Below are 14,252 nucleotides of genomic sequence, written 5' to 3'. Positions count from 1 at the left end.
TTTAGGATGAGCCTCCAAACAGTGGGGGATGTTGCTGATGCCATTAGGGCTGGCTGTGCAGCTCCTGGAGTGGCAGGAGCACCTCTGGGTTTTTGCAACAGGCCCTTGCAGTGCCTTTCTTTCCACCTTGGGAGTGTTTTACTTCCAGCTTCCTCTTCTTTCCCTTTCCTCGTTTACTCAGCCATCTTCCTGCTTTTCTCTGCCGGATTTCTGCTAAAGCTTGCTTATTTGGAGTGACTCCAGTAGGCTGCCTTGGATTCCCTAGGGAGCCCCAAGAGGGAAGGAGGACTATGGGCTTCACCTGGGTCCTCCTGATGCCATTTTGCCAGTCCCTGTCCACTGCTCCAACATGCAGATGAGCTTTGTATTAATGAGCACAATATCCCTCCTGTCCTTACAGCAGTTTTGTGTCAACAGAGCCAAATGAAGGCAGCATTTTGCAGAGATGCCTGTTTGGAAGCTGTGCCTGGGGTCAGGGCGTTGCCTGCTCCTGACAGACAGGGACCAAGGTAACCTTGTAGTCATCGACTGCAGCTAAGGGAGGAAGGATGCCTTTTACAGAGCTGAAGTAAAGAGAGGGTATCGCTCACCAGATAATACTGCAGTGATTGAAGAGCAGATCAGAGAATTGTGATTTATAGTGCCAGAGGTTTATGGCTCGCTGTGCATGTAGCAGGCTAAAATGGCTGTATCATTGCTTATCTTTGAGCCACCCCAGCTATCAAAACTTAAAATGAGTGGCTGTATGAGCTTCTGGTTTTGAATTCTATCTGTGTCCAATTTCCAAAGAGATGGTCTCAATTTTATGTGCCTCTCATATCTGCTAGAAATACCAATAGTACCAAATGATTTGCTCTAGCTTCATATAAAAGGGACCATGACTGTGTGGTTATCGTGAAGACACTTTTGAAACAGAAAAAATAATGTCACCTTCTTTTAGGTCTGTGTGTTTCATTTGTAGCCAATGGTTTAGCAGGGTTACAGCTCAGATCTCTTAAATAGTCTTCTGGGTTTTCCAGGGAGTGATGAACTTGGAAAGAAAAGAGAACTTCATTATTAGCCTCTAATTTTCTTCAGAGTGTTGATAAGAGAGTTGATAAGATGAGTGAGAAAGTTTTTTACAGGTCCTGGCAAAATTAAGCCTCCAAATGTTGTATTTTTTTTTTTTTTGCAAATTCCAAATAAAGGGATAGAAGGGAATGGTTCAAATAACTGTGAGGATTTCCAAGGTCATTGATATGTAAAATAGACAGCTCTCCCTACTGATACACAGTTTGTATCAAAGATCAGTTTAGCTGTAGGGAACCACAGGCTGGCTCCAGGTGCCTTATGTAGTTTCTAAAACTGTTTCTGTGAATAGCCTCAGAGTTGACAATGTGTGTACATATGTGCAGAAGAACAAACTGCTGGCTATCAATTATTTAAATGAGAAGTAGTGTATTTTGATTTAGGTCATTTATTTTGACCATGGTTTTTGATAAACTCCCAGGGAAAGGTCTTCCTCTGATTGTGGATAGGATCCAAAGGCAGCGAGAGCAGCTGCAATGGTGAAAATCTGAGAAGAAAAACGTGTCCATATTTATTTATTGTATGTTTATTAATGATAATGTGGATTGTTACCATTTGGAATAGAGTTTTGTATTAGTTTCTTTTTTTTAAAAAAAGTGTTTGAAAAACATACTGTAATAAGTTTAAGTCATGCATTTGAAATAACCTGGTAAGAGTGCTCTTTTCACCACTCCAGTATTTTCTGAAACCATCAGACTGTCCTTTGGATGTTGACAGTTCCTCTTTGCTTTTATAAACATTTTATTGGTTTTTTTTTTTTCTGCTGACAAATTTAGCTCAGTTCACCAAAATCTTATTTTTTATTTCTCGCTCTCTCACTCCCCCATCCTGACAAAGAGCAATAGGTAGCAATTGCTAACTAAAGAATCTTTCTGTTGCCAGTGAAGGATTTGATTATATGTCCAGACTCCAAATAGAGCCATTTTTGATTTTCCTGTGAATAGAAGGAAGAGAAAATATTGTATTGGGGCCTCATGTTTTAAGCAGAACAGATAGAGGACTAGTCTTACTTCAGTTCAGAGATAGATGCTTGTTTTTTTAATTAGCTGGAGGTTTTTTTTTAATGTGAAAATATTTCTCTCCTTATTTGAAACAATCAAAGCAGATGGGGGAAAAAAGCTGACGTTGAAGGTTTCAAAATTGATGATGCCTGTGCTGGTTACAGCCATTCTACCTTCCCTGCGCTGTGAGCCCAGGAGTTCTACTTGTTTTCAGATGTGCAGCACAGGGATGATACAGGGACAAAGAAACTTGGGCTGCTGATAGCCAAGGAGCTCGAAAGGAGCTTCATCTGTAAAATGAAAAGATGCAAATTCCAGGAACTGCAGAGTCAGTAGTTAAATTCTTACTGTACCTCCTCACTCTTTCCCTGCACTTACATGGAAAAAAATGTAAATACTACTACCCTGGGCTGTATCTACTTGCCTCTCACTTCTGGGCTTATCTCTAATTCACAAGGACTTCCCTTTTTTCAAAGGAAGACTGAGGGTTGCAAATAAATCACATGGCTTCCTGACAGAATTAAATACTGTTAGGTGGGTGAAAAGCCATTAGAGCATGGTTATGATTTGACTTTCCAGCATAAAGTGCTAGAGAGATCTTCACTTGAATGGTAGCACCAGTGACAGCACAGACAATTTTTTTCTAATTGCTCAGCTACTTCATACTATAGAGTTGGTTAGACATCTGCTTCTTCAGAGAAGATCACTGTTCTTCAATAACCTTCTTAAAAAATGCAGACTGGTACCAAAGTTGTTAAGGTTTGGCTTGGGGGTTGCACTTTACGAGCCTTGGTAGGAGATGTGTTCCCCACCTTCAGCGCTGGACTTGGGCTGGCCAGGAGTAAGCCTTCCCCAGCGCTGGCACCACTCTCTATCTAGAGCAGAGCCAAGCAGGGAGGCTGGGGTGAAGCCTGCGTGGAGCCCTCAGAAAGACTGACGTATTTAAAATATTTGTCTTCATCATTTTACCTGAGAAGTCAAGAAATCAATGCTCGTAAGTTGCCTGGTTGAGAACTGCAGCACTGTATACCAGATTTCTTGATGCAGGTGAAAGGGGTGTGTATTCTTTCATAGGATGAGATCCATCCAACTGTGTTGCTTATCAGCATGGACAGATATATTTCACTTTCTTGCTGAAGCAAGCTGGCTGCATTTCCCTGCTTTTATGTAATTAATGAAGTTTTTGCTGTCTGTTGCGATTTTCAAAGACATGTAAAACAGCAAAACACGCTGGTAGAATGACAAACAGTAACAATTCATCCTTTCTTAGAGTCTTGTCTAAAAGTGGAAAGGATTAGACCACAGACCCAGACTAGAGGAGAAGGGGGTCAGTTCCCAGAGAAGCCCCCCGCAGCACCTGCAGTCAGAGCATGCCAATGTCGTTCCATGAGACTTAGTGTTGGGAAGATTTTCCTTGCACACTGCTCTCTGTTCTGCCTGGTGTTTCTATAGAGAATGGTTCAAAGGGAAGGTGCCTTTTCTTCTTTCCCCTTTTGAGAAGGGAGCAGAGGGAAGAAAGCAGAAAAATGGTGTTTTGATCCACCTTTTTCTCATTCTGGTTGCATAAACACACCAGAGTATTTCTCTAAATTAAATTAAACAAACCTTTCATGTTCTCTCCCTACTTCCAGAAAGCTAATGTGGCTGCTTGCAGATTTGCAGCTACGGAGGAGACAAAGATCTGTAGTGCACACAGACTCAAGTGCTGAGCAGTGTTATGCTGAAAGAACTGCACAAGCTTTAATAGCATATAAAAGCTTTCTAGGCATCGAGCAAAAAATCTCTTTAAATCCCTGACAGGGATGAGAGAACAGCACATATTATCAGCATATGCACAGACACAGAAAGTCTCTCAGAACATTTGCATTTTTGATTTTCTGAAATTAGAAAGTTTCAACCTTTCCAAAAAGATTGAAATGGTGGAAGGAGTGATTTTAAGACTTCAATTTCTCCCTGTCCCCGTATAAATATTTAGGGCTCTTCCCTTTCCTCTGCACATTAGCCTGAGTTACACTGATCCCAATGGCAATTTTTCTTGAATGTATGGAATGTTAAAACCCATAGGCTTCTCTTTCATATTAATAATCATAACTTCATACTCAGATGTTGACAATCCCACGTATTCCTTGCCCTACATGGTGAAGGACTGACCCCCACCATGCATGGCATGGAACACTCAGCAAAAAGATTGTCCCCAGGCTGCAGTTCCTCATGAACACAGATCCTTTTCCTAGCAAGCACACGTGTAGAGCTGCATATCTTGAGACACAGTGCCTGGACAGACCTCAGATAAAATGTGGCAGGCGTCTGTGAGGCAGAATGATGCAAGCTGAACTGGGGCAGAACGTGATGCTTTTGTGGATCAGTGGTGAGCAGGTCAGATAATGAAGTAGGATATATTAGTTCTTTGGGGGTAAAAATTGCTTTATCGGGAAGGTTTGACTCTAGGGATGTTTTGTCTAAGATTTCCCTTATTTTGATAACTAATTTGCCAGACTGAAATCTCTCTGCAAAGAGTCTCTGTAACTCAAGGACTATTACATTAGCGATTTGTATCAAGTGGCATAGCTGGAGCTACCAGTTAGAGGATGTAGGGCAGGTGGATGAATGCTTTCTCCAGTATCAAACAGATGCAGCAAAAAATTATTCAGGGACAGGAAAAGAAGTACTATTAGTTGACATTATTGAAAATGTCAACTTAGTCACCAATAGCCATCTGTAAAAATTAGAAAAGTAACAAGAGAAGACCATGGCCACTGAATAGAAGATTCTTGCCTAATTTAAGAGAAAAATGGGTATGTCTCTACTTACCTGATTAAGGAAAAGGTAAATAGGAATGAGTTGAAGAAAGATCTTTCCCTTCTTGTCTGTTAACTGGATGTGACTGCCACTTCAGCAGTGACAGCCCTCCCTCCAGTTTCAGCTACTCAAATAGCAGCAGACAAAGACTGGGAATAGGCAGTGTGGATAAGCTGGTTATTGAATGTTTGGACTGTGGCCCCCTTCTTCTTCCAGTCAGGCTGTTAAATATTCACGTAAGTGGGCTCAGATAGATCCCTGCCATCTGTCTATATTTATATGACTTCATCCAAACAGCTCCAAAACATGTGAAATTTTATACTCTTCAAAGCAAAAGGGATTTTTTTAACTACCTGAAGGGAACAGGAATGAAAATACGATGTGATTTAGCAAGTAACCACATTTATTCATCTGGACTCCATCAGCAAGGACCCAAATTCAGCTCTTTTAAGTGCCAGGCCCAGCTGTAGCCCAAGGCACAAGGCCCAAGCCCTGTTGCTCTCCAGGCAAAGGTCTTACTTAGTGTCATAGTTTATATCCAAAGTGTTCCACAGCTCACCTAATATTGATCATTAAGCATAGAAAAAGTCTGTATGCAACTTAGAAGCAAACTGGAGATTCTGTCACTATATGTGTGTATGGGTACAGAATGAAAGTGTTTGAGGAGGAGAAATCAGTAATAAGCCCATTATTGAGCCTGCAGTGCATTCACTTGCACACCTTGATGTCCAGATAAAAGGGGACTGTCACACAAGCTTCAGTAAACAGTGTGCCATATGGACAATTCCATGAGGGAACAGATTGTCACAGCTACATTTGACCTGTTTTAGAGCAATCCTGACTCTCCCTTGGCACCATGAATGCACTGCTGACATTTCAGCGAACTGTTTCAAAAATACTTGAGTGCCGTTGTCAGAATAGTGGGGCGTTTTATGAGTGAGAAGCAATTTCTTCATTTTAAATTAAGCAGCAAACCCAGTACTTCTCTCCTCAGAGCCTCTTAAAGCAGTCTGAGCAGGAAAGAGGGAGAGATGAGAGTACCGAGAAGACAAAGCCAGGCTTTTCAGTGTACCTGTGTTAAGTTACTGAATACATGCACTTGTGTCATTCATACCCTTCAGGGATTTGAATATGAACCTCAGATTCAGCTCACAGAAGCCCCTGCATGGACAGGTTGTCACAGAAGAGATGTCTGTGAGATGGCTGAGGTGGGTGATTGGTTTCATATCTGCTCCCAGAAGGTAGCTTACTTTTTTCTGTTCAGGCTCTCACCTTTGAGCTCTTTTTAGACAGGAGTGCTTTTTGAAAATAAAAAGGAGCACATTTTCACTGTGGTGCTTAAGAGATTCTTACATGTATTTTGGAAGCATTGCTGGAAAACATTTCAATATGGTGTTATTCTTTTAAGGTCTTTCTCCTTGGTTTGGTCTTTAAGAATAGCCTTGAGGCTTTCAGCTTACTCCATTGATAAAACTTTATTGATTTTTTTTTTTTTTTCACTGTTTCAGGCATTGGGAAAAACGTCATCTGTGACCGAACAGCAACTCCCCTGGATGCCTTTAGGATGATGACTGCGGCTCATTATTACCCAAAGCTCATGAGCATCATGGGGAATGTTTTGCGCTTCCTGCCTGCTTTCGTGAAGATGAAGCAGCTGATCCAGGAGGGTTACGTGGGGGAGCTGCTGGTGTGTGAGGTGCAGGTCCACAGCGGAAGCCTGCTGGGCAAGAAGTACAACTGGAGCTGTGATGACCTGATGGGAGGCGGGGGCTTGCACTCGGTCGGCACCTACATCATCGACCTGCTGACCTTCCTCACCAGCCAGAAGGCTGTGAAGGTGCACGGGTTGCTCAAGACCTTTGTGAAGCAGACGGACCACATCAAGGGCATCCGGCAGATCACCAGCGATGACTTCTGTACATTTCAGATGGTCCTGGAAGGGGGCGTGTGCTGCACGGTGACGCTCAACTTCAACATCCCAGGGGAGTTCAAACAGGACATCATCGTGGTGGGCTCAGCAGGACGGCTCATTGTGATAGGCACTGATCTCTACGGACAGAGCAACAGCTCTCCTCAGCGGGAGCTCCTGCTGAAGGACTCCACGCCAGTCAGCAACTCCTTGCTTCCGGAGAAAGCCTTCAGTGACATCCCATCCCCCTACCTGCGGGGCACCATTAAGATGGTCCAGGCTGTCCGGCAGGCCTTTGAGGACCAGGACGACAGGAGGACCTGGGACGGGAGGCCCCTTACAATGGCTGCCACTTTTGACGACTGTCTGTATGCCCTGTGTGTGGTGGACACCATTAAAAAGTCAAACCAACTCGGGGAGTGGCAGAACATTTCAATCATGACTGAGGAGCCAGAACTGAGCCCGGCATACTTGATCAGCGAAGCCATGCGGAAGAGCAGGATGTCTCTGTACTGCTAGCTCCTCTGAGCTACTAGGAATGAATAGGAAACAGACAGCTCTTGAAGGACATGGTAATTCAGTCCCTGTGAAGGGCCTGGGTGTCTTAGCTGAGGATTACAGGAGAAGGAAATACAGTGTCTGGATCAATTAAATCTGTTGGCAGCTAAATGCCAAACTGATATGATCCTTCGAAATGCCCAAAACAGACAGGAGACGTAAGAGCTGATAAACTTACCTGTTTTAATAACAGTATTAGCTGGCTGATTGCAAAGATATATCATGGACTCATGCCCTGCTTGCAGGTGCTTTAGATTATCTAATTGTGTTTACTGTGAAAGGTTGGGAAGATCCTTTTAGATTTTCCTTGCCTACCAGAGGGCTGTGAAGGTACTGTCATGTCGTTAAATTTTCTGTAGTGTCTGACATGAATGGTTCCCACCATGACAGCTGACACCACCATGCTGTATTACTGCACCTCCAACCAACACACAGAATAACAGGACTTGATGTGAAAGTGTTGCAGGATTCAGAAAACCTTGGCAGCTCACTTTTCATACAGCCTGTTAGGAGCTTCTGTGTGTTGGCTTAGTGGTTGTTTTTTGTTTGGTTTGGTTTTGGTTTTTTGCTTAGTTTTGTTGGTTTTTTTTGGTTTTTTTTTAAGCACAATTAAATAGGAAAATGTGTGGCTTTTAAAACAAAGCAGTCCTCAACCACAGTGCATATGCCCAGGTATTTGGGGAGGGAGGGTCTTCTGTGAGCTTCTGGTAAGTGTCAGTGTTATGGGTTTTCCGATTAAAATGGGTGGTGGAAAACCTTCATGGATGGCAGGTGGCACAACACAGTAGTGATAATGGGGTTTATTATACAGCCGAACTCAGGCTAGTCTTACAAAATTTTCTGTGTTTGGGACTGACTTTTGAGTGAATTCATTGTGCATTTTGGTTTTAGGTGGGAAACAATAGGAATATATCCCAAAACCATACGATGTTTAGATGAGCAGTGTCCTTTTAAACCACTGTGAAATCACACTTGAGAGATGCACACCAACAAGTAATTTCACATCCCTCAACCTAGAAATGCTCACCTCCACCAAGTGGTGAGTGTGAGTGAAAAACAAAAGGGATGAAAAAATTTCTCATCTATTTACAAGGAAAAAAAATTACATAGGACCCCCAGCCTTCTCACCTCCTTAAAGTGGCCAGCTACTGGTACTGTATTGATCAATCCCTGTCACCAGTGCAGGGGTGGACAAACTCTTTTGCTGTGTTTGTCCTGTTCTTCTTTTTAATATTTTAGATTGCAGTCTTGAAATAATTATTCTTTTGAGAATACCTTCTTGAAAGAATATAGTGAAAGGCACATGATTTATCCCAGTAAACAGGGATACTGTTTTTCTGTGTAAAGCTGCTCCAGTGCTGATGTGTTTACAGTGCTAGGTCTTCAGATAGTAAAAAACTAGAACACAAGCATATAGCACTAAATCGTATTAAACTTGAGAAAAACCTTTTCAGGGTTTTTTGTTAATTTTGACTAGGGGAAGTAAGAGAACATTGGGATGAGCAGTAAATCTAAAGAGAAAATACATTTTTGAACAGGAGGGCAACAATAGTGTTGTTCGTCTTATCTGGCTTTAGTCAGCTCAGAGATGGATGTCTTGTTCAGATCAGCAAGAATACTGCAGTCAATACAGAGAGAGCTCTCCAAAGGCTGACTCAGTTCACTCTAGGATTAATATAGAAAGAGGTGCCCACTGGAAATGCCTGTCTTCCTCCTTTGCAGAGAATTTTGGCTTCTAAATTTTGATGTGACTGAAGTTAGGAAACTTGACTCCCAGCCCAAAATTATTCATGTGTACTTAATATTTCAAGAGCATATATATGACCTTTCATTAAATAGTCCCCAAAGTGTAGTAGTGTGACTGATGAAGGAATAATGTAATACTGCAAAACTGCACCCTAGGGGAGAATTGTTTCTATCCATGTTGTTCTTCCAGGTCCAGCAACTCTCTCTGGGGCTGTTTCTGCTAAAACCTAGGTCAAGGCTTCATCATTCCTTCTTGGAAGCAGCCCTTGACAAGTTTGGTTGTTTTTCTTTAAAATTAGTTTCTCTGAGAATCCCAGAGGTAGTATCTGTGCCAATAGGAATCTCCCATTGCAACTGTCATGGTATATACCCTACTATCCAGTTCCTGCCTTGAAAAATAAGTAACACAGAAGAAAGGATTTGATCAAGAAATCACTTGTCTCCTGAAAAATAGAATTACCTCCAAGGGGATCAAGAGAGTTTTCATATAGTGAAGCAAAACCCATTTACTGAAAAGAGTGGCTAGTTCAAGTCATGAATGCAAGCCTGGTGGATAATTAACCATGTCTAGTTAAACATCATCCAAAAGTGGAACCAAACGTGGACCAAAATGTTTGTGAATCTTGCTTTTCAGTGGTTTGGTGATTGTGCTGGAGTTGCTGTTCATGTCTTTGCCTTTCTTTATGGTTCACAAATGTTGGTCGTGTTTCCTCTCTTTGTTTTCTTCTTTTCCCTGTCTTTCTGGGTTTTGTGATGCCAGTTAGAATCCTTTCCCCTGCCCCTGCAGTGAACAGGCGAGACACAGTGAGTAAGGATAGTACTACTGAGCTCAAACTTCCTGCCCCAGACACAAAGGTTTAGGTGACAGGCATCATCCATCCTCTGAGCAGACCTACTGATGCAGCAGAAAGAAAATACAATGCTTTGGTTACACAGATATCTGATGCTGCTCTTTGTACTGGCTTGCAAATGGGTCGAATCTTGTACAGCTCCCTGTGCTGGCCCAGAGAGGGCAGGGACAGGATGGGACCTCCTCTTCTAATGGTAACAGAGATGCTACTTTTATGTTGCCTAACTGGGATGGCAGCAGGAGCTGCATGCATTCAGGATTGTATGGCAGTTTTTCCATTCTCTGGGAGGTGAAGGTGCTGCAGTGTCAAGTGTAAACATACTAAACTTCCACCTGGCTTGGAGGAGGAAAGAATTGGTGTATTTATTGAATGTGTATTGTTATTCTGACCAATAGTTTCTTTATAGTCTGGGATTTTTCTTGGCAGCATCCAGCCCTCTGCTCCTTTGGTACAGTTGAAAGTACATTAAATTTGTCCTAAGTAGCCTCTGGAGTCCATGTTTGGTTTAGGAATTTGGGCAGCAGATAGCAGAGATGTACTTGATTGAACTCAGAAGCGGTACCATCCCAGGAAACGTGTATTTGGAATTGCACTTTTAATGCTGTGCCACAAGGTTTGAGATGAATGCTGCTAAATTGATGCAGGCCTAGGAGCCAAACTGCAGCTACTGCTAGAGTTTACAGTAGCCCCCAAATGAACTTGTTCATACACTAGATAAGATATTTCATTCCCAGGGCTGCTGTTGGAGAAGCTCTTCCTTTTGCCATCAACCTGTGCACATAGGATACCAATCTTTACGGTCTGTTGCCAAAGACAGAAAGAGCCAAAGGGTGAGCTTTGCTGCTCTGCAGGGCTCTGTTCCAGTGTTGGGACAGTCAGCAGGGAGAGGGTGTCTTCTTTCCCATTGGAATTGCATTGGGATTCACACCAGGGGTAGGGCAACCCTGTGCTGTGTGACAGCAGGGCACAACTGAACTCCTTAAATGCACCCAAAGGGAGGGTGGTGATTGCAGTAGGGAGCAGCAGGAAGGTGTCTGCAGGCTGGTACCTCTGTGCCTGCCTTGCAGGGAGAATATGAGGACTGCACTTCCTGAGGGTGACAGCAGCAGCCTTGCTCCACCTCTTGTGTGTGGGAGGCCAAGAAGGGACCCTGCCCTTGGAGAAGCAGAATCTGTCCCATACTTCTGCTGGATCTGCACATCCTCAGTGCTGATCTCAGTGGAGTCCTACATGGAAGTGTAAGAACTCTGTAAGTGCTTGGGGTTTCCTACATCCAGTATCATGCATGTGTTAAATCTGTAGTACTTCAGCTGTGTAGTTAGAAAATACCAAGTAGAGACGATGGGACCTTACCCATGCAGCCAGCAGGGCAGAGAATCGGGCCATGCCTTGATGAGTTTCAGCTCAGGATGGGCTCCTCTGGAGCTCATCCTTTGCATTGGCTGGAAGCACAAGAAATCCCTGCCCAGCCGGCATCGGGCAATCAGAGGCACTATCCACTTTCCCTTCTTTTCTGTAACTTTCAAAAAAGTGACTGTACAGGTGAACAGCTGTCCTGGAAGTTCAGCCATTCCAAAAAATGAGACTTTTCTGCTGCATGTGGTCACAGCACAAGGACAGTTCAATTTCTTGTTTAGTTTTATGTCCATACAAATGTGAAATAGACCCAGACAATTTAAAATGACTCGCTATTTTATTTACTGGGTAAAGGTAAACATAGTATCTTGATATTGTTTTTGCAGTGATTCAGAAATGAGCGATGACAGAACTTCTTGTTGCTGGGAGTTTTGTATTTGAGTTTTATTGATGTCCTTCAGCATAAAATATCACTCATTATGAAGTCTATTCACTGCTAAGCTCTGTATTTACAAGCCAGAGTTCTGGCTTTGTGCAGATACTCCACACTGGTTTGGTGTTCCAGTGGCCCAGTGATGTACTCTTAGTATGTATGAAACTCAGCACTGGACTTTCGACCTCTGCAGTGATCTTTGGGTATCTGGAGCTAGTTGTGAAATGACAGGATTAATCAGGACAGCAGTTTTTGTTGTTGTTGAAGTTGTTACTTGTGGGGAGCAAAGTTTGTAAATTTTAGAGATGAAGTGTGACTGGATAATATTTGGCAGTCTTATCTGCTTTAAAATTTCCTCTTTCTTGAGCTGCTGGGTGAAGTCTGTCCAGTAAAAATAATTTCTCCTTAACTGCCCACTTCCATTTGCTCATGAAAAGAAGAAATTTTTAAGTAAATGGGACTACACATAATGCTGCATTCATGAACTGATGTCAAAACCTCATGACTTAATGAGTGTATGAAGCCACAGTCCAAACAAGTAATGTCTTTTTTGAAGCTGCCAGATCGAGGCCTTGGGGTTGGGGAAAGAAGGGTATCAGCACAGGTCAGACTGAAATAGCTTTTATTCAGCATTTGAATAAAATGAATAAACAGAATGGCTATGGTCAATCCAAAACTGATCACATGTTTGTATAAGGGTATTTATTTATTTGCATTTTTTTTTTTGGGATTGAGTTCCATTTTTAAAGAATGCTGTTTTGAAATGAAAGTTTTTTAAAATTTTTTATTATGTTTTGGCATGTGTGAAATTAATTGTTTGGGGATGGGTGTGGTTTTGTTTTTGGTTTTTTTTAATCCATACTTTAAAAATCTCATCCATTTGGTTTAAGGACATTCAGTGAATTCAGCTGCCCTTGGGCAGGTTCAGCTCTGAACCTGGACCCTCACAGTATCTTACAGTGACCCCATTTTTAACATCTGAATTTGGCCTTCTGAGTTTCCTTTGTGGCAGTGGGAAAACTGATTCATTCCATGGAGTTGGCAACAGATCATCAAGACACTTTTTGCAGCAATGCCAGACATTGTCTTTAAAAGCACTTAACTCTATTGACTTGTTTACCTTGGTTATTTATGACCTTCCAGCCATGTGCTGTCCATTATTTGTTTTCCTTTTTTTATATTAGCCATTGGACTCACTTCCCTGCCCTCTCTGTTTCTCATTCCATTGCAAACCTGGAGGCGAGCCTCCCTCGTTTCCCACTGAGCTCCTGCTCAGTCTCTGTTACACATGGCATACAGGGAGGCTAACTACAACTTGAAGTGACTTGTAATACAAGTCCATTACAAGATAGGTGAACACCACAACTGCTTGAGTACGGGGCATTGCGAGTGCCCAGCCGGGGCAGGAATCAAAGCTCCCTGCTGTGCTGTGCTTCAAGAGCAGCACTCACTGTTTCTCTCCCACTGGTTTGCTTTTATTTGATTTTGAAAATGAGAAAATGTTCAGTTTGTTGCCGTGTCAATATTAAGTAAATATTTATTGTTTTTCAGACATACATATATATAAATGCTATATATATATATATAATGTCAACGCATGGACATATGTACAGTAGATATTTTAAAGAGCTATTTATCAAGAAAAGTAAGTGTTATAAGTAAACAGAGTTTATATTTTATATATTATGTAGATAGCAAAAAAAGAAAGTGGTTAAATTATACTAGGATTTTTGGGGGTGGGGTTGGAGAAATGGGCAAGGACTGGTTCTAGCATTTTAAACAGCCAAACTACTTTGTACAGAAGCTGCCTGCTGTGTCTCGGCTGCAACATCTGTTTGTTTCTTCTTTTAGAAGATGATGTGCATTGTTACTTTTACATTGCTTGGGGAATGTAGTTAGTTTATTCTCAGCCAACTGGTATGTGCTACTTAAAACATGGTTTCCTGCTGTTTTGCATATTTGCATTGATGGAATAAAAGGATCTTAACTGGCAAATAAAAACATAAAAGGTTGTGATCCCAGCTGTCTGTGGTCTTTCCCCACACTTGTATTTTGGGGGGCATGTGTGTGTTTAATAACCATCACCTCAGCCTGTTTTCTGGCCTGCCTGTTAAGTTCAGCATATCCGAGTAAAATACACAGGCTTTGTGCTTGGAGGTGGGGATTTTGATGGAGGGGGAGGAAAAATGAAGTTTAACAATTATTTGACACATATAGTGAAGATGCTATGTATGGCAAAGACTGAACTAGTGCCTCTTGGGGGGATGTGTCTTGAGGGGACAGCTGCTTTTGTTGCCAAAGGATGCAAGTAAGTCCAATGTCACAGCAAAACTGGGACATCCCCCCCCTGCCACCTGGAGGTCCTTTCTCCTGAATTTTCTCTTTCTTCTGGATCCTTTCTCTCCTTCTTTTTCCAGCACAGCCTGGAGATCGTCTTCCTACCTGACCACTGGTATTGTGGAATGTTTTTGCCTTCCCAGTCCCCAGCTCCCTCCAGTGACTTTCCCCATGCTTACCTCCATCCTTGCTCC

At 42.4% G+C, this 14,252-nt stretch overlaps 1 protein-coding gene across 1 annotated transcript in view; it reads left to right on the top strand.

Moving 5' to 3' along the window:
• The window catches only part of GFOD1 (Gfo/Idh/MocA-like oxidoreductase domain containing 1), a 71,700-nt gene extending 57,963 nt beyond the window's left edge, over positions 1-13,737 (top strand). Inside the window, exon 2 of the mRNA XM_068178979.1 lies at positions 6,377-13,737. Within this exon, the coding sequence (XP_068035080.1) occupies positions 6,377-7,296 (920 nt within the window). The 3' untranslated portion in view covers positions 7,297-13,737. The remainder of the gene's footprint in view (positions 1-6,376) is intronic.
• Positions 13,738-14,252: the final 515 nt, after the last annotated feature.

Source organism: Anomalospiza imberbis, chromosome 1 (genome assembly GCF_031753505.1).
Source record: "Anomalospiza imberbis isolate Cuckoo-Finch-1a 21T00152 chromosome 1, ASM3175350v1, whole genome shotgun sequence".
Classification (NCBI taxonomy): domain Eukaryota; kingdom Metazoa; phylum Chordata; class Aves; order Passeriformes; family Viduidae; genus Anomalospiza; species Anomalospiza imberbis.
Note: the sequence above shows the minus strand (reverse complement) of the source record. Positions and strands in the feature narration are given on the sequence as shown.